Here is a 17,879-nt window from a genome sequence, read left to right as displayed (position 1 = left end):
AAACAAATCAACATATCTTTAGCATCTGTTCAACTGAGTAGGTTTTGTGGGGTAGGTATGTGGGTGTAAAACTGGCCAGAAACTTAGAGGCAAAATCAGCATCAGAACAAATCTAATTGAGGGGCTTTAGGGTAAACCCAAGGGGCACAGATTTGTCAGGGCTCCCGATGTCCTGAGAGCTGACTCTCGCCCTAGCAATCCACCAATCATAGCTCCTGAGCACGTGGCACCCTTTCAGAGGTCCCTTGCCCCAGCCATCCGCCCACTGGAGCCCTCGACACTCCGGCAGCCCGTCTATTCGAACTCCCAACCGCAGATCCTCGCCCCAACGTACAGCCCATCTGAGCTCCCAGCTGCGGATCCTCGCCCACCTGAACCGGCAATGTTCTAGCTGCCCATCTATCTGAAACCCTGATCCCCCAGCTGCCTGCGCGTCTGATCTCCCGACCGCGGATCCTCACCCCAGCCTACTGCTCATCGGAGCTCGCGATTCGGACGCTGGTCGGGCATGCGTGGTGGCGTTGGCTGCAGTGGACTGGGAGGATCGGGTGGCACAATAAATTATTTGGCGGGGCCATAACGTTGACCCTGCATAGAGATCAGTGGCATAGCTACGGGGGTGCAGGGGGAGTGACCGCTTTCCCTGGGCACATTTGTTCAAAAGTGGTGGATTAGCTTAGGCTGAGTAGGCTCAAGCCTAGGGGCTCAGAAGGCAGAGGGGTGATAGTAAATTAGCTATAGCTGATTGGTGACAAATTGTTTCTCAGACCTGTCATTGATTGCAGCCCTGGCTCAAAACATTGACTGTTCTTTTTCTCCTGCTGAGTTCCTTTTGTGGAATCTGCCATCTCCATGTGTGCCTCCAGTTGATTGGGTGTCCAAGGTGTAAGCTCCCTGCTGATTGGGCACGATCAGCCCTTCATCTATTAGTTGGCATGGATTGGGGATTGCATGCTGTGCATGTGTGGATCAGGGTTTTCATGCCACATTGTGAATCGCCGTGAACTCTCGGCATTAAATGATATTTGATTTATTTTCAAAATAAATCAGAAAGCCGTGAGTACAATGTTTTATTTAAAAATTGAATTCATTTGATGAAAATTGTGCCCCGCTGTTCAGCTCGGCTGAGGGAAGGATTCAGCTCTGGAGTGTAGTAGGCCGAGGGGAGGGTTCAGAATTGGGCGTCGGATGCTCCAGTGTGTGGTCGGCAGAGAGGAGAGCTCGGAGTCAGGCGGTTGGGAGCTCCAGTGTGCAGTAGGCCAAGGAGAGAGTTTGGAGTTGGGCATCTGGAGCTCCAATGTGCTGTAGGCGGAAGGGAGGGTTCAGAGTCAGTCCGTCGGGAGCTCTGGTGTGTGGTAAGCCAAGGAGATGGTTCAGAGTCGGGCCATCAGGAGCTCTGGTGTGCAGTAGGCCAAAAGGAGGGTTCGGAGTCAGGCATTGGGAGCTCCAATGTGCACTAGGCCAAGAAGAGGGTTTAAGAGTTGGGGTGTCAAGAGCTCTGAAGCGAGGGTTTGGAGCTGAGCATCCGGCATCATACAATTTCTTAGGTCCTTCAACCCACCCATATTGTATGTTTAAAATGTAAAATGGTTAAATAACACACATATTTTTATTATGTTTTGATTTTAAATATGAATAACAATTATGTACTTCCTTTAAAACTGTATCTTCCTTAAGTTCCTTGTGTTTTGATGTTAAATACAAAATAAAAATGTATAATAAATAAAATTATTTGGTATGTGTCGTGGATGTGTGCACATTAATTTCCTTTGTGCGCTGGTTGCAAAATGTGTGTGCGTGTGCGTACGAGCACAGCTTTGAGGAACAGTGATCGTGGCGCCTTTTTACGTGCTCGCTCTCCCTAACATTAAAACCCCCTATGCCCCTGATAGAAATCTGTTTTGTTTCGGCACAATCTCTTGTATGTCATCTGATTTCCCCTCTGCCACTCTCCCCCTATCACACCTCTATTTAACCATGCCCTTTTCCACTCTTACCCTGGACCCTGCTCTCTCTCTCTCTCTCTCTCTCTCCCCTCCTTTATCCTCTCCAAATCTCATCCTCATGACTCACTCTTCTCCCCTCCTCTTTGCTGCCCTTCTTTTCCAACTTTCTGCTCTTCCCCCACCCCATCCTCCAGTCCTCATTCCCTCCCAGCCTCACTGCCTCACCCCCTCTGCCTCCCGTTCTTTCCCTCCGAACTCTTCTCCATTGTTCCCCTCTGCTTTATTTCCCTATCGTCACATTTCAACACCTTGCCTCCTCTGCCGTACTTTCTTTCCATACCTCCTCTCCCCTCTGCCTCTTCTCCTCTCCACCTCTTCCTTCTCTCTGCTGCCATCTTCCTCTCCCACTCTGCCTCTCTCCCTCCTCCCTCATTTCCTCATTCTTTCCCAATCTCTGCCCCTCTCTGATCCAATTATTCTTTCCTTATTTTCTGTTTTCTTTCTCTTGGAGAAAATCATTCCTGAATTTCTTTAAGGTTCCTTCTCTGCTGTTTGCATAAAGTGGAAACAATGTATCCACAGAAAAATATTTCCAAATTTGAAATCTCACCAAAAGTAGAAAAGTTTCTGGCACAACTGAAATGAGTATTGGAGGCCTCACATCTGCAGTACAATGTAGAGTTTGTGTTTTCTTAATATTGAGGGAATGGCATTGCAGTTCAGAGAAAATGAGCACAACGTTACTACAGCATCAGTGAATCAGGTTCGAATCCCCCGCTGTCTGTAAAGAGTTGTACACCCTCCCCGTATCTATGTGGGCACCCTCAGGGTGCTCCAATTCCCTCCCACGTTCAAAAGGTGGTTAATTGATCACATGGGTGCATTTGGGCTGCACAGACACCTGGCAGATGTTATCATACTGGAGTTCTAAAATATTTTAAAATTTTATTATAACTCACGATTTGGTTAAGAAGAAAAGAGAGGTGTTTAGCAGGTATGGGCAACAAGATGCAAATGAAGAGTATAGAAAATGTAAGAAAATACTTAAGAAGGAAATCAGGAAGGCAAAAAAGAAGATGTGAGTTTGTTTTGACAGATAATGTGAGGGTAAACCCAAAGAAGATCAGAGTGGTCATCAATGTGTAGAGCCTCATGAGATGGGGCAGATCTTGAACATTTAATTTTTGCATCAGTATTTACTCAAGAAACTGGCACAGTGTGTAAGGAAGGAAGGGAAGTGAGCAGTAGGGACATGGAACATATAGAGATTATAGAGGAGGAGGCGTTTACTGCCTTTCAGCGAATAAAGGAAGATAAGTTCTGCTATGATATTCCCTCGGCCCTTGAGGGAGACTAGTGCAGAAGTCCTGGCAGAAATATTTAAAATGTCCTTAGCCACGGGTGTGTGCAGTGAACTGAGATTCACTGATGGAGTGTTGTACTGATGGCTGGCTCCACCACCCGGCTCCACCCCCATCTACCAATATACAACCCTGGTTTCCCACCTAAACCCTGAAGACCACTGTAAGACTCTACCCTTGGTTATAAGCTAATAAAACTGCATGTTCTCCTTCCAGTCATGAGAGCTTTTATCCGCACTACAATTATATTAGCATATTCCCAAGAAGGTGGAAGCACCGCTCAAGCCAAGTTTGCTGTTGGTGCTGTTGAGTATTTCTCGAACTGGCAAGATTGCTTCCAGGCCTACCTGAACATGACCAGAGGCTGCTTTCACACCAATGAACTCAGGAAGTCCACACTCGTTTCCATGGTAGGAGCAAAAGAATATGCAGTCATCAGGGACTACTCTATGTATGACGCAGTCATTGAGGTTTTGAAGGCTCGGTACCTGAAGTTGCAAAATGAGGTCCTAGCAAGAAACCAACTCACTCTACATTGCCAACAACCAGGGGAGACACTGATGATTACCTGCTGGATCTGTGGACACTTGCCAAGAAGTACACGTACGAAATGGCTACAGGCCCTGTTTGTGAGGAAGAACAGATCCAGGACACCTTAGTCATGGGGGTCTACTCAAGGTACATGAGGCAACGACTTCTCGAGTCGGGTAAGAAGGACCTGGCTAGCCATGTTGAACTGGCCAAGTCGCTGGAACAGGTCAAGCTCGAGAATGATGACCTCGAAGCTAGCAAGCTTGCTCACCCCGGGTGACTCCTTCCAAGGACATGCCCTGCCATAACGGCTGTAGTTTCCCATGCCAGGGAGCACTGCCGCACTTTCTCTGCAGCAAGAGCCAGCACCCCCGTCTCGATGCCCAGCTAAAGACTCATTTGCTTCAACTGTGGCAAGAAAGGACATTGGGCGAGGGTTTGACGTGTGAGGGGAAGCCCAGGGAAGTCCACGCCCTGCACTGCTCCCGGATCTGATTCCAGCCTCACCCGCTTCACCTGAACCCACTTGCTGCGCTACATGCCGAAGGAGGGTGGCTGCGAGAAAACGGCACGAAAAGTCTTGGCAACCATTCAAACTTGGTACCATTATCATCAGAGGCGGAAGGAGGGCGGCCAACTTGCTGAGCCACAAAGTTGATGTCATCTTACCCGTGGGCAACCCAGGATAGTGGGGGCCACTTGAGTGAGGAGTGCAGAGTCTCCTGAGTCCTAGCCTCGATGGTTCTAGATCAGAACAGACCACACCAGCTCAGCAACTCCATAACGCTTATGAAGGTAAATGGACATTCCACTAAATGCCTAATCGACACAGGGTCTACTGAAAGCTTCACAGACTCACGGACTGTGCAAGAATACAACCTAAAGATGCATCCTTCCAACTATCGCATATTCCTTGCATCTGATTTGCACTCTATGGGTGTTCAAAAACATTGCATAGTAAATTTGTCGTTTGATGGGGAATTATGTAAAATACGCCTATATGTACTCAATGAATTGTGTGCTCCTGTGCTGTTGGGTCTAGATTTCCAGTGTCACCTTAAAAGTGTGACCTTAGAGTATTCTGGTTCCCTCCCACCTATGAGGGCCTCTAAAATCAGAACCCACATGCAACGTCTCCACCCTGAATGTCAACCACCCCCCCCCCCCCCCCAACAACCTCTCTTCCCGAATCTGTCCCCAGACTGCAAACCTATTGCTACCAAGAACAGGAGGTACAGCACAGTAGATCAAGATTTAATAAAGTCTGAGACACAATGTCTACTTAATGAAAGTATCATTGAACCTAGCACTAGCCCATGGAGAGCACAAGTGGTGGTGGTAAAAAGGGAAAATAAGTCCAGGCTAGTAATTGACTTTAGCCAAACTATTAATTGGTACACACTCCTGGACGCATACACCTTCCCTCAAATTGCGGTCATGGTGAATGATATTTCATTGTATCAGTCTGTTCAACCATCGACCTGAAAGCTGCTTATCACCAGCTGCCAATGCATTCCAAGGCCATCCATATATGGCATTTGAGCCTAACAGTCGTCTTTATCAATTCTGGAGGGTTTCTTTCGGTATTATTAATGGGGTTTCTATCTTCTAGAAGCAGATGGACAGAATAGTCGATGAGTACGGGTTGAAGGCTACTTTCCTCTACCTCAATAAGTCACCATCTGTGGCCATACTCTGGAGGACCTTGACACCAACCTTCAGAGTTTCCTCCATGCAGTGAGAGCTCTAAACCTCACTCATAACTAGCAAGTGTGTGTTCAGGACTAAATGTCTGGCTATACTTGGCTACGTGGTGGAGAATGACATCATTGGCCCCAACCCCGAAAGGATGCACTCCCTGTTAGAGCTCCCCAATCCCAGGACCATGAAGGCTTTGAGGAGAGGCCTGGGGTTTTTCTCATGTTATGACCAGTGGATCCCTCAATACACTGATAAAGTTCAACCTCTCTTAAAAGCCACTTCCCCTGTCGGCCGAAGCCCAAACAGCTTTTAACCATCTCTGAAACCACATTGCGAAAACTGCAATGCACACAGTGGACGAGAATGTACTTTTCCAGGTGAAAATCGACGCTTCGGACATGGCCCTGGCAGTCACATTCAACCAGGCGGGCAGGTCGGATGCAATTTTTTCTCGGACATTCCCAGTCAGGGCCTCAGGGAATCCAGTTCAGGAGGAAAGTGCATCCCCCTCCACCGTAGAACCAGAGACCTGGCCTGCCACTCCTCCCTCACAATGGGTTCAGGAGACCCAAGGAGTCCAAGGCACCTGGGTGCTCAGGTGCTCCATCAGGATCTCCAGACCCCCAGATCACTTAAATTTGTAAATTTGTAAATAACTATGTTTTTCAAAAAAAAATTCTGTATCAATGTTCTGTCTTCTTCCACAGACCCTAAATTCTGCAGGAAGGAGTGAATGCTGTGAACTGAGATTCACTGCTGGTGTGTTATACTGATGGCTGGCCGGGCCTCCCAGCTTCGCCCCCATCTACCTATATATAACCCTGGTTTCCTGCCTAAACCCTGAACCTTTCTGAAGACACTATAAGACCCTAGCCTCAGTTATAAGCTAATAAAAGCGTATATTCTCCTTCCAGTTGTGATAGTGTTTATTCATGCTACAGTGTGCTACTGGAAGATTGGAGGGTAACTTATTTTGTTCTGTTGTTTGAAAAAGGCTCCAAAAGTAAACCAGGAAATTACAAGCCAGTGAGCCTAACATCAGGGGAAGGTAAATTTTTGGGGGATGTTCTGATAGATTGGATTACCCTGTCCAAATACTAGTATTTGGACAGCCAAGGGCTGATTAAGGATAATCAGTATGGCTTTGTGCCTGGAATGTGAGGTTACCAAGAACACTGATGAAGGAAGGGCTGTGGATGTTGTTTACATGGACTTTAGTAAAGCCTTTGACAAGGTTCAACATGAGAGGTTAGTTCAGAAGATTCAGCACTGGTATCCATGGAGAGGTTGTAAACTGGATTCAGAATTAGCTGAATGGGAGAAGTGTTTGTGGATGATTGCTTCTCAGATTGGAGGCCTGTGATTAGTGGTGTGCCTCAGTAATCGGTGCTGGGTCCATCTGGATGATAATGTGATAAATTGGATCAGAAAGTTTGCTGATGACTTAAGATTTATGATGTGGTGGTCAGCGAGGAAGGCTTTCAAAGCTTGCAGAGGGATCTGGACTAACTTGAAAAAAATGGGGCAGAAAATGGCAGATCGAATTCAATGCAGACAAGTGTAAGATGTTGCATTTTGGAAAGACAAACCAAGAAAGGACATACACAGTAAATGGAGGAGCACTGAGGAGTGCGGAAAAACAAACGGATCTGGAATACAGATACATAATTCCCTGAAAGTGGTGTCACAGGTAGACAGGTTGTAAAGAGAGCTTTTAGCACCTTGGCTTTCATAAATCAAAGTATTGAGTACAGGAGTTGGGATGTTATAGTGACGTTATATAAGACATTGGTGGGGCCAAGTTTGGAGTATTGTGTGCAGTTCTAGTTGCCAAAACACAGGAAGGATATCAGTAAGTTTGAAAGAATACAGAGAAGATTTGCTAGGATTTTGTGGGGTCGTCAGGAGTTGAGTTACAGGGAAAGATTAAACAGGTTAGGTCTTTATCCTTGGAGGGTAGAGGAATGAGGGGAGATTTAATAGAGGTTTACAAAAACATGAAGGGAAAAGACAGAGTAAATGAGAGTAGAGTCTTTCCACTTAGATAAGGAGAGTTAAATATGAGACGATAAGGCTTTAGGGTGAAAGGGGAAAGGTTTAGGGGAACTTCTTCACTCAAAGAGTGGTGGGAGTGTGGAATGACCTGCCATCTGTCGTGGTAAATGCATGCTCACTCATAAGTTTTAAAAATAAACTGGATAGATACATGGATGGGAGAGTTCTGGGGGTTATGGAATGGGTGCAGTACAGTGGAACTAGTGGAATGATGTTTCGGCACAGACTAGTAGGGCCGAATGACCTATTTTCTGTGCTGTAGTGTTCTATAGTCCTGAAATAATGGTTATTTTCCATGAGGAAAGTTTGAGCAACTTGAATCTATACTCATTGGAATTTAGAGGAATGAGTGTGATATTAGGGACAGGATAGATGTTGTGCTGATGGTTCATCTTGTGGAGAAATACAGAACAAGGAGACATTTCACAATAAGGTGCAAACCTAAGGTAGAAGTGAGGAGGAATTTCTTCTCTCGAGGCTCATGAATCTTTGAAATGGTAGAGTACAGAAGGTCTCCTTGGAGCATCACCATGTCTCCTACCTGAGGAAGGATATTGAGTCACCGAATCTGTTCAAGGATGATATACAGGGGAATACGAATATGTAGTCATGACCTGGTTTGAGGCAGACTCAGGGATCTGAATGGCCTACTTTTTTTTCTTATTCAGATGCTCCTATGGTTTTTCGTGTGGGAGTCTGGGTGTGTCTGCCAAGCACAGTGGAGTCATGAGGAAATGGAGCTTCTCTCTTGACCCATCCTGAAATCCCAGAGAACAATGTTGGAGGAACTTGCAGCTCCAACGCTCATCCTGTTTTGACTAAACATTAAATAGATGATTTAATTGGTTAATAATCTGCTTTAGGTGATCATTTAATTGTAGGCAAAATGAAATAATTAAAGCACCCTATCAGGGTGTCACATTATAAGTGTAGTTGGTGAGATTATACATTGTCTTAAGGAAGAGACCAAACACATTTACCAGTGCAATGCCGCCAGTTAACTAGAATCCTCTCATCCAGGTCTTCTTTGTTTCAGTGGTTGATGTTGGGTAGGTGGAGAGAGGGAGAGAGAGTGAGAGAGAGAGGAATTGAGTGCAGGGAGATGCCATTTGACTTCTCAATCCTGGCTCACTGTTCAATGAAGAGTGAAACAAGAAAGTCTACAGATGCTGTGATTGTAGTTAAAACATACAGTAAATGGTGGAGAAACAACCGTTCTTGCAGTGTTCAGAGGAGGTAAAGATATATTACTGGCATTTCAGGCCTGAGCTTTCTTCAAGGTATAATCAAAAAGCAGGCAGGTGTTTCAACAGAGACTGGGAGAAAAAGGGGGAAGGATGGGAGGGGAGGAGTCCAGACCAATACTATTACGGCAGACAGAGCTGAGGTACTCTATGAAATGGTCACCTCTATATTGGAGAGACTGAACACCTCAGTTCTGTCCACTGTATTAGCATGGATCTCCCAGTTACCAGTCATCTCAGTTCCCTGTCCCATTCCCCTGGTGATATGTCTGTCTGTGGTTTCAAGTACTGCCAGACTGAGACCACCCGCAAATTGGAGGAACAACAACACCTCATTCTTTCGTCTAGACACCCTCCAACCAGATGGCATTAACATAAACTTCTCTGGTTTCCATTAAAATCCCCCCATCTTCGTTCCCCTGTCTCTGTTCCTCTAGTCCTGCTTGCCTCTCTCTCTTTTCTTTTTCCCCTGCCTTCTTTCACAGAGCCAAAATTAATTCTCACCTTTCCTCCTATCATATCCAATGAACACCTTTTGTTTGTTGGACTGCACTCCTCCCCCTCCCATTCTTCTGCCTTTCTCTCCCAGTCTTTATTTTGATGACTGGCCTGCTTTTTGTTTATACGTGAAGGAGGGCTCAGGCCTGAAATGTCAATAATACACCTTTACCTCCTCTGGACACTGTGAGACTAGCTGAGTTCCTTCAGTACTTATTATGTGTTTTTTCCACTATTCAATATGATCACCATTGATCTTCCCCAAGCCTCCATCTCTTGCTAGTTCCCTTTCACCCCTTTAATTTCCCGATATTTCAGTGATCGCTTGACCTCTTTAAACCCATCTAGACTCTACAACACTACAGAAACCTCAAATATCATTATTTTAAGGAAGAAACTGAAAAAGTCAATGAAGCCAAAGTAATAGACTTGGTAAATATAGGCTTAAGTGAGGCCTTTGACGAAGTCCCACCTTTTGTAGGCAGGCCCAGAAGCTTAAAGCACGTGGGATACAACATTGGCTCAGTGATATAAAGCAGAGAGTAGTGCTGGATGGGTGTTTTTCTCACTGGATATCTCTAACTCGGAGTGTATTCAGGGATCAGTGTTGGTGCCTTTGACCTTTGTCATATAACTTGGATAAGAATGTAGGTATTCTGATGAGTAAGTTTGCTGAGGACACAATAGAGTTATAGATGGCGGAAAAGTTTGACTAAGTGTTCAAAGGGGTAGAGATCAGCTGCAAAGTTGGGTAGAATGCCCAGTGCTGTAAAGTTGGGTTAATTTTATCCAGATACTGTGACCTTATGCTATTCGAGATGTCAAAGATGGCATCGTGGCAGGATGTACACAGTAAATAGCAGAGACTTCAGGAGTTATGATGTAGAGAGACTTTGAGGAGCAGGTTCATAGCTCCTTGAGAATAGTGACACAGGTGGACAGTGGAGTGAAGAGGCATTGCCTTTATAGGCCAAAACATTGAGCATAAGTTGCAGCTCGACAAAATATTATTTGGACCACACTTGGAGAATTGTGCAGTTTTGCTTGGTGCATTAGCAGAAGATGTGGTAGTGTAGGAAAGAGTCCAGCAGGGATTCACCAGGATGGTATCTGGAATGGAGGACAATAGTATCAAGAGATGATTGGACAGGCTATGTTTGTCTCACGGGATAGGGTGAGGCTGAGCATTACAGTAACAATAGAGCAGTGATTCTCAACCTTTTCTTTCCACTCACAAACCACTTTAAGTAACCCCTATGCCATCGGTGTTCTGTGATTAGGAAGGGATTGCTTAAGATGGTATATGAATGGGAAGGAAAGGTTGAAAATCACTGCTCCATTGTTACTGTAATATTTTGTTTGAGAAAAATTGTCATTGGCCCATTTCCTTTGGAGTTATGAAACCGTGCATATAATGAGTCAATTAGGTACAATTAAAACAGTGCTTTTCAAACTTTTTCTTTCCATCCACATACCACGTTAAGTGATCCCTTACTAATCACAGAGCACCTATGGCATAGGAAATACTTAAAGTGGTATGTGAGTGGAAAGAAAAGTGTTGAGAACCACTGTGATAGAGGTTTACAAGATATAAAAGGCCAGAGATATTTAAAAGGTATTTGGACAAATACTTGGATAGGAAAGGGGAGGACTTTGGGCCCAATGTAGGCAAATGGTATTAGTGCAGTTTGGCATCACGATTGACATGGATGAGTTGCACCATAGTAATGTCTGTGCTCTTCAACTCTATGACTCTCTAAATGGAATGGAGGCAGATGGCATGGTAGGCGGGATATGGATGAGATGAGATGCATGAATGTGAGCGTGCGTGTGCAGATGCATGTGCGAATGCATGGGTGCATAAGTGTGTGCCATGTTTGGCAGGAGTGGTAGGGTGGGGGGGGTATGGGGAGACGAAAGTTAGCACGAGACTTCCAGTTGACAAGGGGAAGAAGCTGCCCTTGTGCCACTAGGTGTTCATCCTCAGGCTTGTGTACTTCCTTCCCGATGGTATCAGTATGAAAAGGGCATGGCCTGGGTAGTGAGGGTCCTTGAGGATAAAAAGCTTCTTTCTTGAGACACTGCCTATTCCTTGATGGAGTGCAGAATGATGCTCGGAATGGCGCTGGCTGAGTTCATAACTCTTTTTTCCTGTCCTGTGCATTGGCACCTCTATACCACACAGTGATGCAACCAGTCAGGTTTTCCACTGTAAACCTGTGAGACTCTGGCAACATACCAAATCTCCACAAAATCCTCACAAAGTATACCTGCTTGTGTGCCTTCTTCATGATTGCATTGACATGGATATTGACACCCAGGAATTTTAAAATTTTTTACCCTTGTGGCACAGCGTTGCATGCATTGCATCCTCTCATTGTACAGGCTGGCTGGCCCACCTCCGACCCTGTAACTCATCCCGTAAGATTCCCCAATAAAGGCTGAGTCGCCTTCATGCCAACCGTGGAACTGGGCCACACGTATGTGAAGACATGCCTGTTGTTTCAGGTTATTAAAGACATTAATCACTTGCTTTGAGTCTGCTTGTAATTATTGATTGTGCATCAACCCTTTCCACTGCTGATCCCCTGATCAGGTTCTCCTGATTTCCCTTTCTTAAGTCCATACTTAGTTCTGCTAACATTGAGTGCAAGGTTGTTGTGACACCTCTCAACCAGCTGATCTACGTTGTCTCATTGTCACTTGTCATTCTCCTGACCACCGTGGTGTCATCAGCAAATTTAAAGATGGCATTTGATTGTGCCTGGCCGCACACTCATGGGTGTAGAGCCAGTAGAGCAGTGGGCGAAGCATACATCCTTGAGGTGTGCCTGTGTTAATTGTCAATGAGGAGAACACATTGTTACCTATCTGCACTGACTATGGTCTTCAGTTAAGAGTTACATAGATGAAGTACAGATACATGGGGATGAGGGACTGATCAATAAACTGGCTTAGAACTGAATGAACTCATTTTTTCCTCTGTTCTTTTAGAATAGTACAAGTTTATGCAACCTATGTGGAATGCCTGAAAGTTCAGTGGAATTCTCAGTTCTGAGAATTGTAACTCGCCTCCAAGCTCCTGATCTTGAGAGAATATATGGTCCTCATATTGTCTGACTTACTGTAGGAACTGCAAATGTTCATCAACAGTAAAATGTAGATCATTGATGAAAGTTGCCGTGGCAATTTCACTTAATTACTGAATATCTGAACATCTGACTTGTTCACTAAGATGAGAAGAAATTCCTTTGTCCAGAAGGAAGTGGATTTTTGGAATTCTGAGCTCAGAGGTTCAATCACTGAAAAGATCAATAGATTGTTTGATGTTAAGCGAATCAAGGGATGTGGTTAATACTGCCAAGTTATTTGATCAGCCATGAGCTCAGTGAATATCTGAAGAGGATTGAAGGGCTGAATGGCCTTTTCTTGCTTCTATTTCTAATGTCCTTAAGTGTCTTGTATGTAGTCAGATATGCCAGTAACCACTCTCATCAGCTTCAAAAGAAATGGGATGTTTGGCTGCACACTGTTCCTCAGAGCTGCCGACAAATCTGTCTGTCAAATCGAGATCTCCTTAGAAGTCTACCATTTCTTTCATCTCTGGTTGCAGGACAAAGCCAAGCTGTGAGAGCTTTGTATCAGGCTGCCATTAATGTGACGAATAATTCAAACCAGTTCAGTGCTATATCCTGCAGCCAGGCAAACATTATTAGTTGATTAAGCAGTGGACATGATAACCTGTATTAAACCATCTGTGTCGATATTGGTGACCATCTATCATTTAAGTTAATGTGCAAGCGGGCAGTTCCTCAATGTCTCCAACAGGGGGAAATCAAGGATCTAAAGATTCCCGTCTGTTGTGATTCTCAGGCTATTAGCAAGAGATGAATAAATAAGAGCAAGAGGTCCCCTTTTGATCTTCTTTCCCTTTGTTCTTCTTTGGCCTGGCTTCGCGGACAAAGATTTATGGAGGGGTAAATGTCCACGTCAGCCTCAGGCTCGTTTGTGGCTGACAAGTCCGATGCGGGACAGGCAGACACGGTTGCAGCGGTTGCAAGGGAAAATTGGTGGGTTGGGGTTGGGTGTTGGGTTTTTCCTCCTTTGTCTTTTGTCAGTGAGGTGGGCTCTGCGGTCTTCTTCAAAGGAGGTTGCTGCCCGCCGAACTGTGAGGCACCAGGATGCATGGTTGGAGGCGAGACCAGCCCACTGGCAGTGGTCAATGCACCTCTTCTTTGGTGCACCTCTGTCACAGTGGCCAGTGGAGAGCTCGCCATAGAACATAAAGGATGTTCATCCAGATGGGAAGTTCTGTGGAGCGGTGACCACGCAATGGAATTTTATCAAACGTCAATCATGTCACAGAGCAGTACAGCATAGAAAGAGGCCATTCAGCCCATTGCTCATGCTGATTATTGTACATATCTATACCACTCCCTTTTATGTACAACTGGTTTGTATCTATTAAAAAAAAAACAGAAAAGCAGAAGGAACTCAGCCGGTCTCTCATTGTTAATCAGAGGTAAAGTTAAATTTAATTTAAATTTTAAATGTAATCATTTAGATCTCTTTAACATGACAGCTCTGAGACCCTTCTTCATTGAGAAGTTGCTTCCTATGGTAGGGGAGTGTAGGGCAGGAGGGCATAATTTCAAGATCAAAGGGCATCCTCTTAGAACAGAGATGCAGAGGAATTTCTTTTGAGAGTGATGAACATCTAGAATTTGCTACCCCTGGCAACTGTGGAGGCCAAGTCATTGGGTGTATTTAGGCAGAGATTGATAGATATTTGATCAAGATTTTTGGAAAAAATGCAGGGGAGTGGGGCTGAGTGGGAGATGGAATGATGGCGCTGACTTGACAGGCCAAATGGCCTACTACATCTGCATCTTATGGTCTTATGGATATGTATAATAACTAGAGTCTTATTTCATTAAAGTTTCTTTCCTGCAGTTATCAGACTCTTAAATAGATTTCTCTCTGGCAAAAGATGCTCTCATGCTGTTTTTAACTTTTATCTGTACCCTACACAATGTTTTTGTAACACTAAACCCTGCTCTAATTGTATCACTATTCACTACACTGTTATTGATTTATTTATTATTGCACTATTTGCTGTATGAGTTGACTTGCTTGGCTAGCACACAAAACAAAACGTTCTATGCATCTATTATGATAAGAAGCCATTGAATTCCTCCATAACAATATGCCTTTTATAAAAGGATGCTGTCTGACTGGTAGACTGATCATTCCTGAACGATCTATTAATTCCTTGTTGTTCAGCGATGTTTGATGAGGTTTGCTTTGTGCTTACATTAGTCTTGTTTTCCTTTTCTCAGTGCCCAGCCAACCACCAGACAACATGAAGGCTGTGTCAATCTCATCAGATGCTGTCACGATTATTTGGTCACCACCTCCTCGCAGTACTTTGAACGGAGTATTGAAGGGTTTCCGGGTCATTTATTGGTCCGTACACCAAGACGGAGGTCAGTTGCTGGGTCCTGATCCTCAGATGAGCATTTAAAAATTTTCAGTCTCTTTCTTGCGCAGTTTCCACTCCCTCTTGTAGTTGTTAGAACCACTCTATTACCCAACGGTGATAGGAATGTTGCAAGTGTTTTTCTTTTGCTTTGTAAAGTGATCCTTCCTTCACCCAGTGTACGGCAGGAAGCCGGAAGCTTGGCAGAAGGAGGTCTTGTAACCAAAGACAGCAAACCTCGTGATTTCCTGGTTTATGCGGCAATGAGAGAGCTTTCATTTGCTACTTCGGTGTCTGCTTACCAGCATTCTGGGGAGAAAGGGAGATATTGGGAATAAACAGTTATTTGAGAAGGAAAATAATAGGTGGAGTTTAATATAAGTTAAAGTGTGAGTTGTTGCATTTTGGGAGGCCTGATGCAAAGGGAAATTATTACAGTAAAAGGCAGGACCCTGAAGAGCATTGATGCGCAGACAGATCTTGGGTTCCAGTCCATACCTCTCTGAAAATGGGAGCTTAAGTTGATAGGGTAAGAGGATGCCCTTTGATCTTGAAATTATGCCCTCCTACCCTACACTCCCCTACCATAGGAAACAACTTCTCAATGAAGGCATATGTTAAGTTTAAATTCAAGTTCAACTTTATTATCGTTGATGATTGTACATATACAACCTGATGAAACAGCATCTCTCCAGACCATGGTGCATGCACAAAACCATACAATTCACAGTACATAAAGATCACATAAATAATCAAAATAAATACACATAAATATTGGAGATGAGTGTCTCGCTTACAGGATACTAGTTCATCAGTCTCATAGCCTGTGGGAAGAAGCTATTCCCTAGCCTGGTAGTCTTGATTTTGATGCTCCTGTACCTTCTTTTTAATGATTATACGTTGAAGATACTGTGCACAGGATAGAAAGGGTGTTCTATAATTTCTTGAGCCCTATTTAGACAGAACTCCCAGTAAATGTCATCTATAAGAGGAAAGGGATACCCCAGGGATCCTCTCAGCTATTTTGATGATCCTCTGAATTGACTTCTGATCCAATGCTTTGCAGCTACCATGCCACACAATGATGCAGCCAGACACAGCACTTTCAATTGTACTCCTCTAAAAGGTTGACAAGATGGGAATTGACAGGCTTGCCCTCCTCATCTTCTTTAGGAAGTGTAGGAGCTGCACCCTCCTAACTAATGAGGATGTGTTGTGAGTCCAGGATAGGCCATCCCTTATGTGCACACCAAGGAACTTAGGTCTCTCCACTCATTGCTTGTTGTATTTGCCTTCTTTATTGGGCATTTAGTATAAAAGTTGGCAAGTGATGTTGCAGCTGTGTAAAACTTTAATTAGGTCACCTTTGTAAAAATCATAGTCTGGCCTTTGCATAACCATCTCAGAACTCCCAAATATTTTTCTTTCACGACTATGCACAGAGAGTCAAGCACAAAGCACATTTAATGATCAGAGTGGAGCTTCCTTAGGTCTACACATGAGCTTCAGTCCTACTGCACCACTTCCATATCCCACACTGCTTTTTTTTTAAATTTTAATGGCACAGCACAGTGGAAGGCCCTTCCGACCCATGAAACCTGTGCTGCTCAATTACACATGATTACATGCCAGCTTGCTGTGGTTCTGCACTGTCTTTTCCCAACATTATCCCGAGTAAGGCACTGGCACAATAACGAACTCCAGTTGGAGGAGGATCCACTTAGTGAAAAACACACTTTGAGTTGGTCCACCAGTGAAAGGAGATGGCTATAAACAAGGCTCCTGACTAGCATGTTCCATGCTGAGGGTCCACTGAAGTTTAATGCAGCCAACACACAGATTTTGTGGGAAAAGAAAGTCCCAGTGTCAACAAACCCTCGGGGGCTGAGTCCTGCCTTTTACACTTGATGGGTCTATTGTTCAAAAAGGCCATTTGAATGTGTTGGTTCTTTGCAAATAGAATGTATTGATTTGATTAAATCATAAAGGCAAGGAAAGCCATGTACACATGTTATTGCATTTCTTGTGTTTAATTTTATGAATGAAATTTATTTTTGAAACTATAAATTTCTCATAGGACCACAAAAACATGCAGACAAATAGGGCTCTGATTCCCCGTTGACAAGATTCAAAGACCACTGTGCTACCTAATCCCTACAAGGCAGATATTTGTTTCATTAACAGAGCTTCTGACTGACTTTTGTTTTTTGTGCTTTGGACTAGACTGGGGGGAGATGCAGAACATCACCACAATGGACTCACGGGTGGAACTGAGAGGACTGGAGAAGTTCACCAATTACAGCGTCCAGGTGCTGGCCTTCACTCAGGCGGGAGATGGGGTGCGCAGCCTGGTGATCTACGCACAGACAAAAGAAGACAGTAAGTAACTTTTCTTTCTTCTCTGTAAAGCTCAAGCCCGTATCCTTCTTCAAGTTTTGATTGATGAGGTAATAATGATCAGCACAATCTTTTCCAGTACTGGAGCCCAAAACCACGTTCTCACCAACACACAACTTGGTGTAAGAATTACATAAGACTTTCTAGTCTCCTACATTGTGTGTATATTGAGAGTCCCTGGATCTGTTTGCACTAAACATCTACAGATGCACTTTGTTCTTCACAGATCATCTTCATTAATTTAACAATCTTTGGTCGAGTTTCTCATGTTCATTTTGCCAAACTAATAATCTCTCAAAGTCTAAAGCTTTTGCCTGTTTTTGCTTCATTAGATTCAAGGCACTCTCTCCTTCCTAATGGTGGTTAAAAAAATGTTGATGCGAGTTAGTCTCGATAGTATTTACATTTGTTTATGACATCCTTATTGCAATAATTGCTCCCTGCAGGGGTGTTCTCTTACATTATTGTCTGTGGTTGGTTCAGAATATAATGGGATGACATCATCATATACCGTCTGTCACTGTGACAATTTAATAGCATCTTATCTCCACAATGGTACCACTCTTTTTGGCTCTCTCCATAGCAACCCAAGATTTATTCTTGGTTTTCAGCTGCCTTTGTCTGGCTAATGATCCTAATATTTGTTGATGCTCCTGTATCTCAGCTT

At 44.2% G+C, this 17,879-nt stretch overlaps 1 protein-coding gene across 1 annotated transcript in view; it reads left to right on the top strand.

The window, feature by feature from the left end:
• The window catches only part of LOC138742115 (cell adhesion molecule DSCAML1-like), a 69,045-nt gene extending 51,707 nt beyond the window's left edge, over positions 1-17,338 (top strand). The window contains exons 8-10 of the mRNA XM_069896300.1: positions 14,676-14,822; positions 17,039-17,194; positions 17,292-17,338. Coding sequence (XP_069752401.1) covers positions 14,676-14,822; positions 17,039-17,194; positions 17,292-17,338 — 350 coding nt within the window. The remainder of the gene's footprint in view (positions 1-14,675; positions 14,823-17,038; positions 17,195-17,291) is intronic.
• The last annotated feature ends 541 nt before the right edge of the window (positions 17,339-17,879 follow it).

Source organism: Narcine bancroftii, chromosome 8 (genome assembly GCF_036971445.1).
Source record: "Narcine bancroftii isolate sNarBan1 chromosome 8, sNarBan1.hap1, whole genome shotgun sequence".
NCBI classification, from domain to species: Eukaryota; Metazoa; Chordata; class Chondrichthyes; order Torpediniformes; family Narcinidae; genus Narcine; species Narcine bancroftii.
Note: the sequence above shows the minus strand (reverse complement) of the source record. Positions and strands in the feature narration are given on the sequence as shown.